Below are 15,539 nucleotides of genomic sequence, written 5' to 3' on the forward strand. Positions count from 1 at the left end.
CATATTTCAGATCAAGAATTATTTGAAGGTTTAGTTCAGATCATAATTCAACCGAGAGGTGTGCGGACAAAGAATGTCACCTGACATCTGAGTAAACAAAGGATGTTGTGGCCATAATGCCACCAGCCCACCCCCGCCATTCTGCCCATCCCCGCTGGTGGTTTAGACAAGAGGAAAACGGAATACTGCCCTGGACAGTTAAGGTGCAGATCAAAGGAATGATTTCAGTGAACCCAGACTCTTGCATCTTCCCATACATGGAAAAGCACTGGAACCATTAACTTGAGATGCCTGTTTTTTTGTGATTAGCAGCAATCTTTGGATGTCCAACTACATAGTTTTATTTCAGCAAGAACTCTGATATATCCTGGGTCCTCCTTTACGTCTTTGGAACAGTCCCTCAGAGCTATCAGCACAGCTGTATCCCAGGTTTAAGTCCTCAGTAAGTCTACCAAATAATTCTCAACTTTTAGGTTGCGCTTTTTTTTTTTTCAATGGGCAGGTGTTATATCCTTCTGTCTTCCTGGCCCAGGAAGTAGGGGAGAAGGGAGCGGGCTGGCAGGGCTTGGAGTCCAGTGGAAACAGTCCCCTGACCTCCCCCTTCCATGGGGCAGAGTTGTTGCTGGGAGGAGCTGATATCCCCCAGGGCCTCAACTGCCCGTAGCTTTGTGTCCACGTGGTACCAAGTAACAAACAGCTCAGCTCAGTGGAATGTGGGCAGAAGAGCTGCCTGTAACTTCCAGGATGGGACAGTGGGGATGCGGGTGGGAGCCTGGGGCCAGAGTGAGGTAGACTCAAAGAGGGCTTTGACTGGACTGGAGGAATTGTTACATGGCCACCTTTGTCAAAACTCACTAGTCGGCACACATATATTTTATTATATGTAAATCATACCTGAATAAAGCCGATTCTAAAGAAAATAAAATTACCCGGGCAAAACAGCTTTACAAACTGTAGAGTGCGGTGGGAAGACGGTGATTTGTCATTGGTCCAGCTATACAACATGAGTGTAGAATTCTTTGGGAGCTCCTCAGACATAGGCCTTATCCTGGAGCTCAGGCTGAGACTAAGGAAGAATTGGCAGCCAAGAGCTTTATCGGGGTAGGAGGCCCTAGATCCGGGTCAGAGGGCAGGACTCCAGAGTGAAGTGTGGCCAGACAAGGAAAGGAGCGTAGACACTGAGCAGGAGTGGTGCACTGCCCTCTGCCCTGCTCTGGGTGAGGAGGCAGGAGCCCGCAGTGCGAATAGAAGTTTGTTTCTACGGTGTGAATTGCTCTCAGTTACAGCAGGATGATGGAGAGCCTCCATCCCCACTACTTCTCCATTTAAACTCCCTCCTTGTACTGTTTTTCCACTGTCTTTCTACCTCCCCCCTTCAGTCTGGGAGAGAAAGCCTCCCAGAACGGAAATCCCACCCTGTTCCTTCTTGTGCACGTATCTCTGCCGTGGCCCTCTGTCTTCAGCCCTCAGCCTAAGGCCCGAGTCCTTCCAACATGTGGAACCTCCTGGCATCTGGCCCTGCTCACCCTTCAGTCGCCTTCCCAATTATCAGCACCCTGATTTTCACTCCTGTCTGCAGTTCCCCCAAAGGACCACTTCTTCCCCACATCAGCCCTGAGCAGGGTGACTTCCAGGAGGTCCCAAGAGCAGGTCAGATCTGGTGGTGCCCTTGGCTACCCGGAGTCAACAGCCATGTGAAGATAGATGTTAACAAGCTTCTCTGTGGCCTGTGTGGTCATGGTGGCAGCAGCCACGGAGATTCTGGGGAGGGGATGAAAAGGGAGAGAGGATCCTGGGACACAGAAACAGCTATAATTTCAGTGAGATTGGCATGGTCTGAGGGAAGTGGGCCAGGGCTATACCTCCCACATCCCTCTTTCTGGTGGGCACCCCCTCTCCCTAGAGCATGGGTTGAGGGGGTGCTTTCAAACTGGAGTCATCTGCTAATGGCTAGTATTTACTCTTTGCCAAGGAGAACTATGTTGGCAGCTCTTAACAACCCCATGCAGCAGGCATTATCACTATCCCTGTAGTACAGGAGGGAAACCGAGGCATGGAGAGATGACATCAATTGTCCAAGGTTCCAGGGCTAGAATTTAAAGCCATGATTCTGGATCTAGAGGCCATGCCCCTGACCACTGAGCAATACTGCCTGTGAGGCAGATCCTGCAAGGTGTATGTGGATAAACACCTCCTCCTAGGCCACGTCACTGAGGCTTGGCCCTTAGAGCGTGCTGCGTGGCCTCCGGGCTCTCTCTCTTTGTCAGCCAGCTGGCTGCAGAACAATTAACTAAAAGCCCAAGAACCCAGGGGATAGGAGAACCATGGGATAGAAGGAGCCTGGCCCCTTCTCACTCTCGGAGGGGAGCTGCCCAGGACAGCTGCCCAGTCAGAAACATCTACCTGGGTTCAAGTAACTGAGAAATCAACTTTCTTTGTGTTAAACCCCTAAGATTTTTTTTTTTTTTAACTAAGGTCTATCTGTTACAGCAGCAGAACTTAGCCTATTACTAATTGCAAAGGAAAAAGCAGTGACTTTCTAGCGGAGAAAACTGGCCGAATCCACCTTAACCAAGCGATCAAGGTTAACATCACCAGTTGATAAGACGTACCAACATCGCGTAACTCCCAATAAGATGCACTGAGAAGGGCACCTCCTTTCTGTGGGATTCTTACCGAAAATGCATAACCTCAAATCTTATCGTGAGAAAACTTCAGATAAGCTCAAATTTCTCAAAAACAACTACCCAATAAAATAAAGACTCCAGAACTGTCACAGATTGTGGAAGATTGAGGAGACATAACAACCAAATGCAGAGGACTGGATCCTGGACCAGGAAAAAAAAGGACATCAGCGAAAACCTGGCAAAAGCTGAATGAGACCTATTAGTCAACAGTATTGTTTCAATACTAATTTCCTGGCTTCAGTAATTGCAGCGTCGTTAAGTAAAATGTGAACAAAAGAGGAAGATGGGTGTGGGGGTACTGGCACTCTCTGAACTACTTATGAAACTTTTTGATAAGTCTAGAATTATTTCAAAATGAAAAACCTTAAATAAGAACGAATGCGGTGATGAGTTTCTGCAAGATGGCCTTTCTGGCGGTTCTGTTCTTAATCATTGTCAGTGAGCCCAGGCAATAAAGACTCACAGTGGTTTATACCTTTAAAAGTTTTTATTACAGAAAACCCCATTCTTCCGAGTCCAGCTCAAGGCCCCCCTTTATTTACTAAACCTGGGCTTCTGGCCATATGGAATTGAATGGTTTCCTTGTTCCCTGGTTAGCTGGTCTGGAGTCGAGGAATCTGCATTGGATTGTAAGTTCTCTGAGAGGAGGGGCTGGGGCTCTCCAGCCGTGTTCCATTTCGTACAAGGCTACGAGACACCTGGTCATCGAGGTGCTGACCGCATTATGTCCCTGCCTGAGAGGTTAAGCAGAAGAGTCTGCCAGCCTTCAGCAAGCCCTCTGCACCCTCCTTTGGGTCCCGTGGTGGCAGGGCCCTAGCAACGTCACTGTGGGCCACAGTGGACCAGAGCCAGTACGACTGCTAAAGAGTCAAACAGCGATGCTGAGGGTCAACACACAGCATCACGAGGCGCAGCTGGGGCACCTCCTGAGTGTGAGGATGGGGACAGTGGCAAGTCGGTCCCCAGAAGTGCAAGGAGGTAGGTAAAAGATGCCAGCAAGGTGGAAGGAAGAGTATGCTTCTCAAAAGCAAACTGGGCAGGGATCAAGGAGGTCCTGGGAGCCCACACGCAAAGCTGCAAGGATTGCAAAGGCAAGGAACTGGGAAGTGGTGCTGGATAGCAGCTTGAAGGAAGCCTAGCCCAGAACGTATCGTGACAGATTTGGGCAGCGAGTGAACCAATGTTTTAATAATAAAGAATGATGTGGCTACCACAGGGCATGACCGGGAAGGCTGTGACTGCTGTTCACTGAGCAGTCAAACTGGGGAGGGGAGGGTTGGAGAGGCACCGATCTCAGAGCAGCAGCCCCAGCAGGAGAAGGCTGGCAAGGGCCACAGGGGTGAAGAAGACTTTAGAGCCAGTGCCACTGGTGGGACGGTGAGGGGCAATGGTCTTTGGGTTTTTGGTCGTTGAGGCAGTGGTGGATTTGTCCGCACACACTAACTTCTGTAAAGTGAATTCTCCAAGCTTTGGCTTTTTAGTAGACAGGATGTGACAGGTGGCGTCGTTGATGTTGGAGCAGCCTTTCAGCACTAATTTGCTCGTCTCTGTGAATGCAAAAGAGACAGTAAGGACATCACAGCCCCTTTGTCCACGCCCCCCACTCCCCGGTCTTCTCAGTGACCTGCAAGAACTGAAACGGGTCTGCTTCTGACACAGAAGCTTGGAGAAGGGGCCCAGGACTATGAACACCAAATGGTAATGCCATGGAGATCCCCTCCCCTCCGTAGTCCCACAGGAAACTGGGGCTCCGGAGGTGGATGTGAGCCTGAGGTCACAGGTGAGAGCCAGAGCTGGACCTGGGACTCAAATCTCCAGTGTTTTCCTGAGCAGTTGGCAGGTGGTGAAATCTAGGGACAGGCTCAGACCACCCATAGTCTTCTGCTCTCAATCCAGGAGGGAGTCAGCCATTTAGACTACTCCTGGGCTCCCTTCCTCTAGGCTCTGTTTTCCATCCTTACTCCTCCCTGTATCTGAGTTCACCCTGCCTGAGTTTTCCCTGAGAAGAGGGCATAACAGCCAGAGGGGATACAGAGAGACCACTGTGTTTTTACTCTAAAAACATGTTATGTTCCATTTAACCCCATTTTAAGCTGCAGGTCCTACAAAAAGACCAAGGGAATTTGCAAAGAAGATAGAATTGTGATTGCAGCTACCTTTTATTGAGTCCCTACCATGTATCTACTGAAGGCCACAAATCAAACAGCCCTGGAGGACAGGCCGGTCATAGGGGAGGAAGGGGCCTGAGGAGCTGACCGGCTATGTGCCAGAGGCGGGGCTGTAATTTGAGTTCAAGGCTGACTCCATACTTGCTCTGAGAAGGAGAAACTTCCAAATCCCAGTAAAAACAAAAGCAATCCACTGTTGCTTTAGAGTAAATATCAGGGCTGGAGGTTGAATTAGAGTGGGTTAGGAAGGTGTGTTGCTTGGCACATGTCTACAGTATTTTTTTTAAGTCAAAAACAAAAACAAAATCCTACATTTACGGTAGCTTTGATCTGTCTAGCTTCCAGACCAAGCCAAAGCCTGGGACTTCGCAGACACCTGCAAACGTGGTGAACAGGAAGAACAAGTCCTTCTGATTCCGTGGTTGCCCTCAGACACAGCTTTAGAATGAAACACCAGAGCTGCATAGACAGCCCAGAGATTTTCAGAGTAAAAAGACCCTTAAATGCATATCCTAAGAGAAATGAATCCATCTGAAGAGGCTACATACTATATGACTCCAGTTATGTGACATTCTGATAAAGGCAAAACTCTGGACAGGGTTTTGGGAAAAAAAAAAAAAAAAAAAAAAAGCAGGGGTTGCCAGTGGTTAGGGATGATCTGACAGAGCACAGAAGATTTTAGGGCAGTAAAACTACTCTCTTTAACAGTAGATTCGTATCATTACATATTTGCCAACACCCATAGGATGTACATCACAAACAGTGAGCCCTAATGGACCCTGGATGATAACAACGTGCCAACATAGACTCATGGATGATAACAAATGTACCTTTTTGGTGGGGCATGTTGATAGTGAGAGAGGCTGTGTATGTGTGGGGGCAAGGGGTGAAGGGGAAATCTCTCTACCTTTCTCTACATTTTCCTGTGAATCTAAAACTGCTCTAAAAAATAAAGTCTATTTTTAAAAAAAAAAAAAAGTCAAGGGAAGTTCAGGGTAAGTATGATGTTGGGCCCCACTAAGAAATCTCCAACTACAATTAAGCATTGGTTTCCGATACTGTAATTGCCATTTTAAAGTTGGAATCAAATTGTACCTGGGTGTTGGTGCTCTTAAACCCTTATCCTTCGGAGCCACATTTGTGGCAAAGACTAGCTGGCCGTTCGTTTTAGCTTCACGCCTCTTCCTTTCCCACTGGGCTCCCGCTGGGTTACATGTCCACCTTCGGTTCCTGTACAGTCTGGGGCCCAGCCAGTGGAACGTGGGAGCGATGCATTCACTTGTAAGCCCTGCCTGGAAAAGCCTTCCTGCCTTCCTCCATGCCCTTTCTTCCCCCATCTGCTAGCGAGATGCTAAGAATACAGCAGAGAGCTGCCAAGCTGTGGGTGGGAAGGGGCCAAAGCCTCAGGATGGAAGGAAGGTCCTGGACTCTGCAATGAACTGTTGCACGAACAGCAAATAAACGTCTGCTGTATTGAGCCATGGGGTTTGGAGATTGCCCTTTCACAGTAATTAATTTACTCTGATTAATAAATGTATTATTCTTTAAGTATTCAGGCATGAATAACACTTGTCTGAATATTTAAAGAATTACACATATTAGTTTTGTATTGTACGATGGTTGCTTTGTGTCTCGTATTGGTTAATATCAAATTACTTTCATAGAAAAGATCAACTGGTTGGATATCAAAGCCCAGTGTGACTCTTCCTTCCAGGTGACCCAAGCTGTCATGAACCAACACCTCTCAGTGACAGGTCGAGAATGAAAGCGTACATATAAAAGGAACTAAGTTAGATGCACCCACATCTACAAAATGGCTCAACCTGGTAAATAAGTAAATGCCAGGAGGGAACTGATGCCTAAAACGAGACTGGCTTGCTTAGAAGCCACAGTGAACCGCGTTCGAGAGAGGGACAGCCCAGGAGGGATGGCTCTAGGCTGAAGAGACAGAAACAGCTATCAGCTCAAGGCTACATGAACAGCCTCACTATCTCAAAGGAATCTGACTTTATCCCGTCATCCTACTAACCTTCCCCAGTCCTTCTATGTTAACCCAGAATTTATGACTCAAGTCCCATGAAAAGGAATTGGAACGCTGAAACATACCATTCCATGCAGCGACTAGATCGACACACATTTCTCCGTTATTACATCTCAGGGGTTTCCCATCACAGGAAGCTCTATTAAGTTCAAAACATGCAGGGCACTCTATGTTGCTGGACACGTTTACCAGTGGAGGAGCTGGGTGGAAGAAGAGTCATTAACTCAGAAGTGTGTTATGACAGAGATCCTGGTACCGCCCAGAGTGGAAGGGATGGAAGGGAATAGGCAAAGACACTAGTCAGAGACCCGAGGAACGGAGCAATCGCGTGCTCAAGAATCTCAGATCCTGCCTTAAAAACACCAGTCACCTCACCCCCACATCCCAGCAAAATATTTACAAGACACAACCTCATACACCTACCTTTACACACCAGTCAGTCTTCAAGAACTGTGGTCAGTGAGTGTGGTGGGATGGGACAGGAAAGGTGAGATTTTGAGCTAAAAACAACCTGTAGCCAATGTCAGAATTAGTCAGCTATTCTGAACACTAGCCAACAGGTGTACGACTGTCATTCAATCTTGCTCTGAACAGAAGGACACAGGCCATTATTTAAGACTGTGACTGGGGAGAGGGAGGTGGGCAGGAATTATACGGAGACCCAGCTCTGCTAATAATGAACTCTGTGACGATGGCCACATTTTCTCTTCTTCACAAAGAAGGCTTCGGTCTCGACCAGCAGTTCTCAAACTGGGGTCCAGGAACCCGTGGGGAACCCTGAGACCCTTGCAGGGAGTCTACTAGGTCAAAATCATTTTCATGGCAATACTAAGATATTCTCTGCCTCTTTTTACTTTCTTTCTCTCATGGAAATACAATGAAGTTTTCCAGGGGCCAAGTGACATGTGAGATTGCAACGGACTAAATGAACAAGCAAATCTGAGAACCCAGCTCTACTCCATTAAACCAGAAATTAAAGAGCTTTGAGGAAACATATAGCGATGCCACTCTCCTCATTAAATTATTTTTTTGTTTTGGAAAATAGTTATTTCTGTGTAAAAAAAAATGTTATTAATGTTAACATGTAAATGGGTTTTATTATTTTTAGTCAACTAATAGAGATTTCTAAATTTCTTAGCCTTGATTTTTAATAGAGTAAATATTGATAGATACAATCCACTAAACACAAGTTATTCGGGAGCCTCAAAAATTTTTAAGACTTAGAGTCTTAGAAGAGGGCCTGAGACCACCAGGGTTGAGATTACGAATGAGCATCTAATCCTTTGCACACACCTTGGCGTGCTGCGCTGTGATTTCTGTCCTTACTGAGAAAGGGGAAAGCATGGTAGTAATGCTGGATTTCCTCACTTGTGTCTTAAGGAATTCTTGTATGTCAGCGGTTAACGCTACTCAAATATGCACTGACGCACCTTGACTTAAGATATCCTGTGAGAACACAGGTGGTGAAGGAAGGGACGGAGCTGGGAGGACAGAGGAAGGGGCGTGCACGGCCAGCACCCACCTCCGGTGACGGTGACGTTACCGCATGGGCCTCCTTGGCAGCACTGGCTTGCAAATACAAAGTTTTCGTTAGCCGTGTGGACACTGAAAGTGTAAGCCTCCAGCCCACTGCAGTTGCGTGCAGAGCAGGCCGAATTCTGGTAAAACATGAAGTTCCCTCCTGCACAAAGACAAACACAGATCGTCAGGCCTGGGTGCAGAGAGTTCAGGGAGGGCAGAGTCCCTGAAGAGTGACTGCTTCAGCCAAGGGCGGAAAACACCCCCCTCAGCCCAATGCGATTTGGGGGATGGGGGACACTGGAGAGGGTTTTCTGTAAAAAAAAAAAAAAAAAAAAAAAAAAAATCCTTCCCCAGGAGGTAGTATAGTATTATCAGGGTGTTATCAGAGATGCAGATTAAATTCCAGGTGGAAGGCTGGTGGGGAGCCTAAAAATGGGTGGTTCAGACTGATACCCCAGAGCCCATGATCAGTCTTAGAATCTCTAAATATAGACAAGCAGATGGGATGGGCCAGTGTGCAGCACAAGGTTGAACCTGAAGCTAGTCAAGCTTCTAGACCAGAGCTAGCCAGTATGGTAGCCACTAGCTACCTGTGATGCTGTTTAAAATTCAGCTCCTCAGTCACACTAACCATATTTCGATTGATTGATAGCTACATGTGGCTGCAGGACAGGCCCTCACTGATACAGACATTTCCATCCCTGAGGAATGTTCTACTGGACAGTGTGGGTGCTGTTTACAAGAAATACCAGAAATAGAAGAACAAGAGAAATGACACCACAAGGAAGCAAAGCTGGACTGTGAGACAGTTACAGGACAAATGGCCTTATTTCGCCAACAAATCAATGGGATTGAGCAAAAAAAAAAAAAGAAAAAAAAAGTGATGTTAGCTATCATTCAACGAATTAGACACAGTGGACATAACAACAAAATGCAATGTGAGGACTTCGTTTGGATCCAAATTCCAACGCATCGTCTATATATAACACATCTTTGAAACATTTGGAACATTTTTGTTTGTTTGTTTTCCTTTTTTTTTTTTTTAATGTTTTTGTTTTGGTGGGGGGTAATTAGGTTCGTTAATTTATTTATTTTTAGAGGAGGTACTGGGGATTGAACCCAGGACCTTGTTCATGCTAAGCATGCGCTCTATCACTTGAGCTATACCCTCCCCTCTGAAACATTTGGAACATTTTTAAGGTGGCGTGAGTATTAGAAGAAATTAAAGGATTGCAGCTGATCTTCTTAGGTGTGATAGTGGTGTGGTAGTTACGTAAAAAGAAAAAAGAAAGAAAGAAAAAGTCCTTATCAGAGATGAGTAGTGAATTGTTCACAGGGGAAGTAACATGTTATCTAGGTTTGCTTTAATATACTACGGGGAAAAAAACCAGCTAAATGTTCGTTGTTGACACAGGATGATGGTTACTTGGCAGCTCATCATAGCTTCTTCCTGCTTTTGTATATGTGTGAAATGTCCATAATAAAAAGTTAAAAATAAATCAAAGTGTGCTGAGAGAGAGGGAACAACCATGCCAGCGGAACACCCTGAAAGAAAGTCTGAGTGAGAGAGTATATTGGATCTGGGGTAGAAAGGAACAGCGAGAGGAAGGAAGGGTGGTCTAGAATGAGGTCCCAGTCGGGGACAGCAACTCCAAGGAGCCACAGGGCTTGTCCGCTCACTTGGCTCTGCCACTGTGTTACCGTCTGACCCCGGCTTGTTGCTTCTCCTGGGAGGTGACTTCATGGCCCCCCTCCCTCCTTGAGCAGCTCAGCCTTGCCCTCAGCCTTCCTTTCCTGGCCCAACTCCCCAGTTCCTGCCCTCCACAAGTGTTGGAAGTGGGAATGATGGTCGCCCCTCGGCTCACCTACAGAAGCGGTGCTCAAGAAGGAGGTACAGCTGGCGCTGACGTTTGCAGGACATTCAGTGGCATTTACATTGACACAGGAGTTTCTCCGTGAATTACACTGCAGACATTTCAGGGATTCTGGGGACACAAGATGTCCGGCATCGTCAACATTCAGGAGACATTTACAGAGTATACTTTGGACAAAGCATTGCAGTAACTTCAGGGTCAAAAAACAACTCAGATGGTATCCCTCCCCTGTGGGCTCCCCCCCCCCACAAACTTCAGGCTGTGAGATGGAGCCACCCCCATTAAGTTTCTCCCCCCATCCGTCATTCCCCAATGGGAAGACCCAGCCTTGACCCACCGCACAGAGTGGTGCGACCGGGAGCAGCGCGCACAGAGTGAGAATGTTCCGCGCTGACCACACCTTGACATGAGAAGTCACATGAGAGGGTCCCAGAGCACCAAGAGGAAAGAAAAGGGGTCTTCATCCCAAGAGGGGGCCGCGTGTTTTCCCTCACCTACAGCTGCAACCGTGAGCAGTGCGGTGATACCCGCAACGAGGAAGCCCTTCATGGTGCCAGACCTGACGTCTTCCGAGGACGAGGACTGTGGCCGCAGAGCCTTAAGCCTGAAGAGACATAAAGAAGGAAGTCTGGGGGTTCCGAGGCTACTGGGGAGTGACATTCCCTAGGGTTGGAATCACACGTGCACAGCTTCATCCTTGTCACAGAAAGAGTCAGCATCCTCAGCGGGGGGCACAGAGCCACGTTGCAGGGTCCACCCTGCCCATAGACCTACAACAGTCCGGATTTCCCCAATCCTAGACGCCTGAAGAAGGATCTACACAGAGACAGGAAACACAGCCCGGGGCCTTCCTACAGAGCCTCTGTGGGAAGAAAATGGGCAGGCGGACCCACTGAGGATGGGGGTCCAGGAAGAAAGCTGGCTCTCCCCTCCCAGAGCGTGATGTCCATCCTGTGGTTGGGATCTTGCCACGTTCACACGTCGAGGCTCTGTCTCTGCCATCATCACTCCAACAGGCAGACATCTATATTCTGTTCCGAGCACTGAGGTGCATTGATTTATATAATTCCTCCCTCCCAGCAGGCAGGCACTATTATGAGCATCACCCTCATTTCAAGGGGAAATCAAGCCTCAGAAAGGTTAAGTGAAGCACTCAAAGTCAGGGTCGCACTCCTAGGAGGTGTTAGAGCTGGGTTTGGCCCAGGCCCCTAAGCTCCACTCCACACAGTCTCCGTGACTCCCAAAGCCCTGGGCCTGGACACACTCGACCCACAGGGCTGAATCAGAGGCCCGCGCACACCGCTGACCAGCGAGCCTTCAATCTCTCTGCACCTGCAAATCGACTCATAGCTAAGACTCATTTGTATTTATCAGGATCCTGAATCAGAGCTCCCAGAATTTCCACTTGCCCCTGTATCAAAGCAGTGCGGAAGGGGAACCCAGCCTCCCTCATCGTTAGCTCATTTATCCTATAAACGGTAGCCATGAGCCACAGATGGCCACTTACGTTCAGATTTATTGGAGGAATGAAAAGGAAACATTCTGTTTCTCAGTCACCAGCCACGCGCACAGGTGGCCGCTGTGTGGGCCGGTGCAGGTATGGGACACACCCTTCCCTGCAGACAGCCCCGGTGCGCGATGCTGCCGCGCAGGCTGCGGCCCAGCCCCCAGGTGGGCAGCCGGACCTGGCCGATGGAGGGGTGATGGAACTGGCCGATGGAGGGGCGACGGAACTGGCCGATGGAAGGGTGATGGAACCTGCCCGAGCTCACCCAGCTTGTGAGGCCAGCACTGGGTGCGCTCCGGGTCCTTCCTGGTCTGACGCCGAGTTGCACCGTGATAGCTGCCCGCTTGCTAAGGAGCACCCCGTCTTCACCTGGGAGCCCCAGCCCGCCTCCTGCCGCCCACCTCACCGAGACGTGCACACGCCACACACCGCGTGCACACCCCCCCACACACCAACATATACACACAGCACACACATAAACACACACACACACCCACACACACACACGCACGCACGCGCACCCCTGCACCTATGCTCCCCTGGTTAACTCATCAGGGGTTGGTGAAAAGGAGGAGGAGAAACCAGCCCATCAGGGGGACAGAGGGCCTATCAGTTAGCCAGTGGCTCCGCCACTTAGAGATCCAGGGAGAGCAAATAACACGTCTGGTGTGGAGCGCGTGGCAGTTCCTCTGTGCGCGGAACCTTGTATCCTTCCCGGCCCAGTCACCTTCCAGGCCCGGAAACCCAGGACAGAGAGAGGTTCAGGGGTCGGGCCTGCTGGGAAGGGACGGGGAAGCCTTGTGGGGATGGGAGAAGAGGAGAGGGGAGGGAAGGAGGTGACCTTAAAGAGGCAGTGACATCAGTTAAGCAGACAAACCGACTGAGCCCTTGGGGCGTAGCCCTGACGATTAGCCCCATTTCCAGGGGGAAACACTGGAGGCCCGGAGAGGTCAGGACCCTTTCCAGGGACAGGCAGCAGAGAGACAGCGCCTGGAGGTGGTGGGGCCCGGGCCCAGGGCCCGGCTCCCCACCTCGTGGGGAGAGAGGGGCCAGCGAGGTGGGGGTCGGGGCAGGGGGCCCCTTGGGGAAAGTGAGAACGAGGGGCGTGTGTCCACCGCTTTGCAAAGGCCTTCCCACTCCTTCTATCCTTGGATATTTTCAACAGTCTGAGAGGGACCTACCACAATGGCTCTCACCTTCCACACAGAGGAGCGAGGGCTCACAGAAGCGAAGGACAGAGCATCACACACACGGAGCAAACCCCAGCACTTCTCTGCTCTAGCCGCCCCTCTCCTGAGCACTGCCCAAGGAGCAGGAGCCATGAGATGTGCTGTCCCCCAGCCCGCCCTGAATGCCTCTCCTCTGCTTTCAGCTTCTCCCAGCCTGAGTCCCACAGCCCAGCCCCAGCCCCTCACCTTCTCGGTCTCGGCCCAGAGATTGCCCTCCAGAGGGTGGGTCCCGGCAGAAGCTTGTAGCAGGTGTGTGAGGGACCTTATATAGCAGGTAGCTGCGATCAGAAAGTACAGCCTCCTTCAGGGAGGGGGGCCTCTGAGCCAGACTGGGCCCCGCCCAACCACAAGTGATGCCGGTCAACTCGCTGAGGCCTCCAGGAACTGAAAGCAACTTTGCTCAAGACCTGCCTTTGGTAAAATGTGCGAGGGAGCCAGGTGTGTCCCTGGTACCATCTCATGTTAACTGAGGCCCACTGAACGGGTTCCATGACTGGTTAATGGATCACAAGCACCACCTTACCCAAACCTGGTGAAGCAGCCGCCTTTACTAGCCCATTTACAGACGGGAACCACCAAGGCACATGAGGGAAACATAACAGCTTGTCCAAGGTTACACCGCTGGGGCAGAGTCAGAACTCAGAAACAGGTCATATGGGGTTTGTGCAGCTCACGAAAGGGGCTCGGGTCCCCTCGGGCAAGTGTCTGAACTTCACTAATTCTCAGGCTCCTCCAGCCAAGATGAGGAGGTGCAGCCTCGCAGGGTGGAGGGGCCATGAAGCCTCTGCCTGCAGGATGCCCTGTGCAAGCTGTTGCCCCCTCCCAGACCCCAGGCAGTTCATCTGCCAGTGCCGTCCTGGTGAGAGCTCGGGGCAGCCCAGGTCCCTCCCAGCCCTGCTACTGTGCTGTGCCTGCTCCTGGATTTGAGTGCGAACTTGAGTTCCCTGCCCTCCTCATCTTTCTGCTGTTCCTGCCACGTCAGACGCTCACCCTCACACACACACGCACGCACGCATGCACGCACAGAGACACACACAGCGGGTAGGGAACTGAGGATGCAGGGGTTGGGGGGGTGCGCATCACACCGACACCCCCAGCTGGCAGTCAAACCTGAGTTCCCTGCTCTTGAAAATACTTCTTGTCCATCTGATGCCCACTTTGACCTTTTCTGTGGCTCATGCATTCATTCAACAAACATTCTTGGAGCACCCACTATGTGTCAAGCCTGCTCCGGGCATTTGGGAGGTATTTGAGCAAAGAGACAGAAATTTTGCCTTCCTGGAGTGTAGTCTAAAGGGGCAGATCTGACACAAATAAAGCGATAAATGAGCAAATTACAGGGTAGGCCAGAAGGTGGTGACTGATCTGGCGAAAAGACAGAGAAGAGCGAAGGTGAGGGATGGACAGTCCTGGGGGCAGGAGAGGGGGGCATGTTTGGTTTCAAATAGAGAGGTCTGCGGTGTTCTCACGCAAAATGCAAAATCTGGGTCATTTCAATCAGCAGAGCCTCTGGCCATCTCTTACTCTCTCTTCTCTCCCCCTGCAGCTCCCCCACTGCCCATGATAACATTTTCCTAAAAAAAGGCAGCTCCCTCTGTAACAGAACCCTATTCAGTCTTCACTCCAGCCGCTTGGCAGGGCCCAGTGGGGGAGGTGGGAGTGAGGGTCTGAGGATAGAGGAAGTGTTGCCTTTGGGATAATAGCCCCAGGGGCCACTCCAGTATTGAAGCCGAGGATGGACCGGAAAATCAGGCTGATCAAAATGTTCTTCTTCTCAGAAGACACCTGATACCCAGGCAAATCTGGATCAGAATCCACACTTTCCTCCTCCTGTCCCATAAGTTACTTATGAACCTGGTTTGCAGGGCCTGAGCTCCCCATCTGTAAAATGGGAACACCGGACCCTGAGGACAGGCCTGTTCATCATTTCCTCCTGGAATCCTTACCCCGTTCCACTGTGGTCTTTCCAGTGTCGTTTAATAGTAATGCCACGGGGGCACTTGATCATGTGTGATGAACTGGGCTGTGCCTGACCACTCGCAGCAGAGCCAGGTCTGCCCCTCCCAAGGCCCTGGACAAGGTGAATATCATTATCCCCTCGACAGCTGGGGAGACTGAGCTACAGAGAGGCCACTCTGACCTCTAGGCCTTCAGACACCAGGGCCAACAATCTTCCCACTCTGACACGGCTTATGTGGGACCAGCCTCTGCCCCTGGGGTTGACAACAACGACTCAGCTCTCTTCCTCCCTGTTCCGGGGTCACCGCTCTGTCATCACTGAGGAGCTGTCAGGGTCGGAGGGCTGGGAGCATTCACGAGGTATTATATGAAAGCACCCTTCTAAAGCAGAGCCCCCTCTGACTAGCCAAGAAGTCCAGGGACCCAAGAGAAGCAGGCTCTCAACACAGTCCAACATTTGTTCTTAAAACTAAGGACACTGGACATGCCTGCGGCACCCTGGCTCCATTATCCCTTTAGAAGAGGACAAGGCTGGCTATCCTCATGACCACCC

General features: G+C 50.1%; 1 protein-coding gene across 1 annotated transcript; it reads right to left on the reverse strand.

Moving 5' to 3' along the window:
* Nucleotides 1-3,945: 3,945 nt before the first annotated feature.
* Nucleotides 3,946-10,840, reverse strand: LYPD8 (LY6/PLAUR domain containing 8). Its single transcript, XM_064478987.1, has 4 exons — nt 10,786-10,840; nt 10,283-10,402; nt 8,419-8,577; nt 3,946-4,234 (listed from the first exon to the last, which is right to left on the reverse strand). Exons 1-4 carry the CDS (start codon nt 10,838-10,840, stop codon nt 3,981-3,983), a joined length of 588 nt encoding a protein of 195 aa, XP_064335057.1. The 3' UTR covers nt 3,946-3,980.
* Nucleotides 10,841-15,539: the final 4,699 nt, after the last annotated feature.

The sequence above is a fragment of the Camelus dromedarius genome, chromosome 3, assembly GCF_036321535.1.
Source record: "Camelus dromedarius isolate mCamDro1 chromosome 3, mCamDro1.pat, whole genome shotgun sequence".
NCBI lineage: Eukaryota > Metazoa > Chordata > Mammalia > Artiodactyla > Camelidae > Camelus > Camelus dromedarius.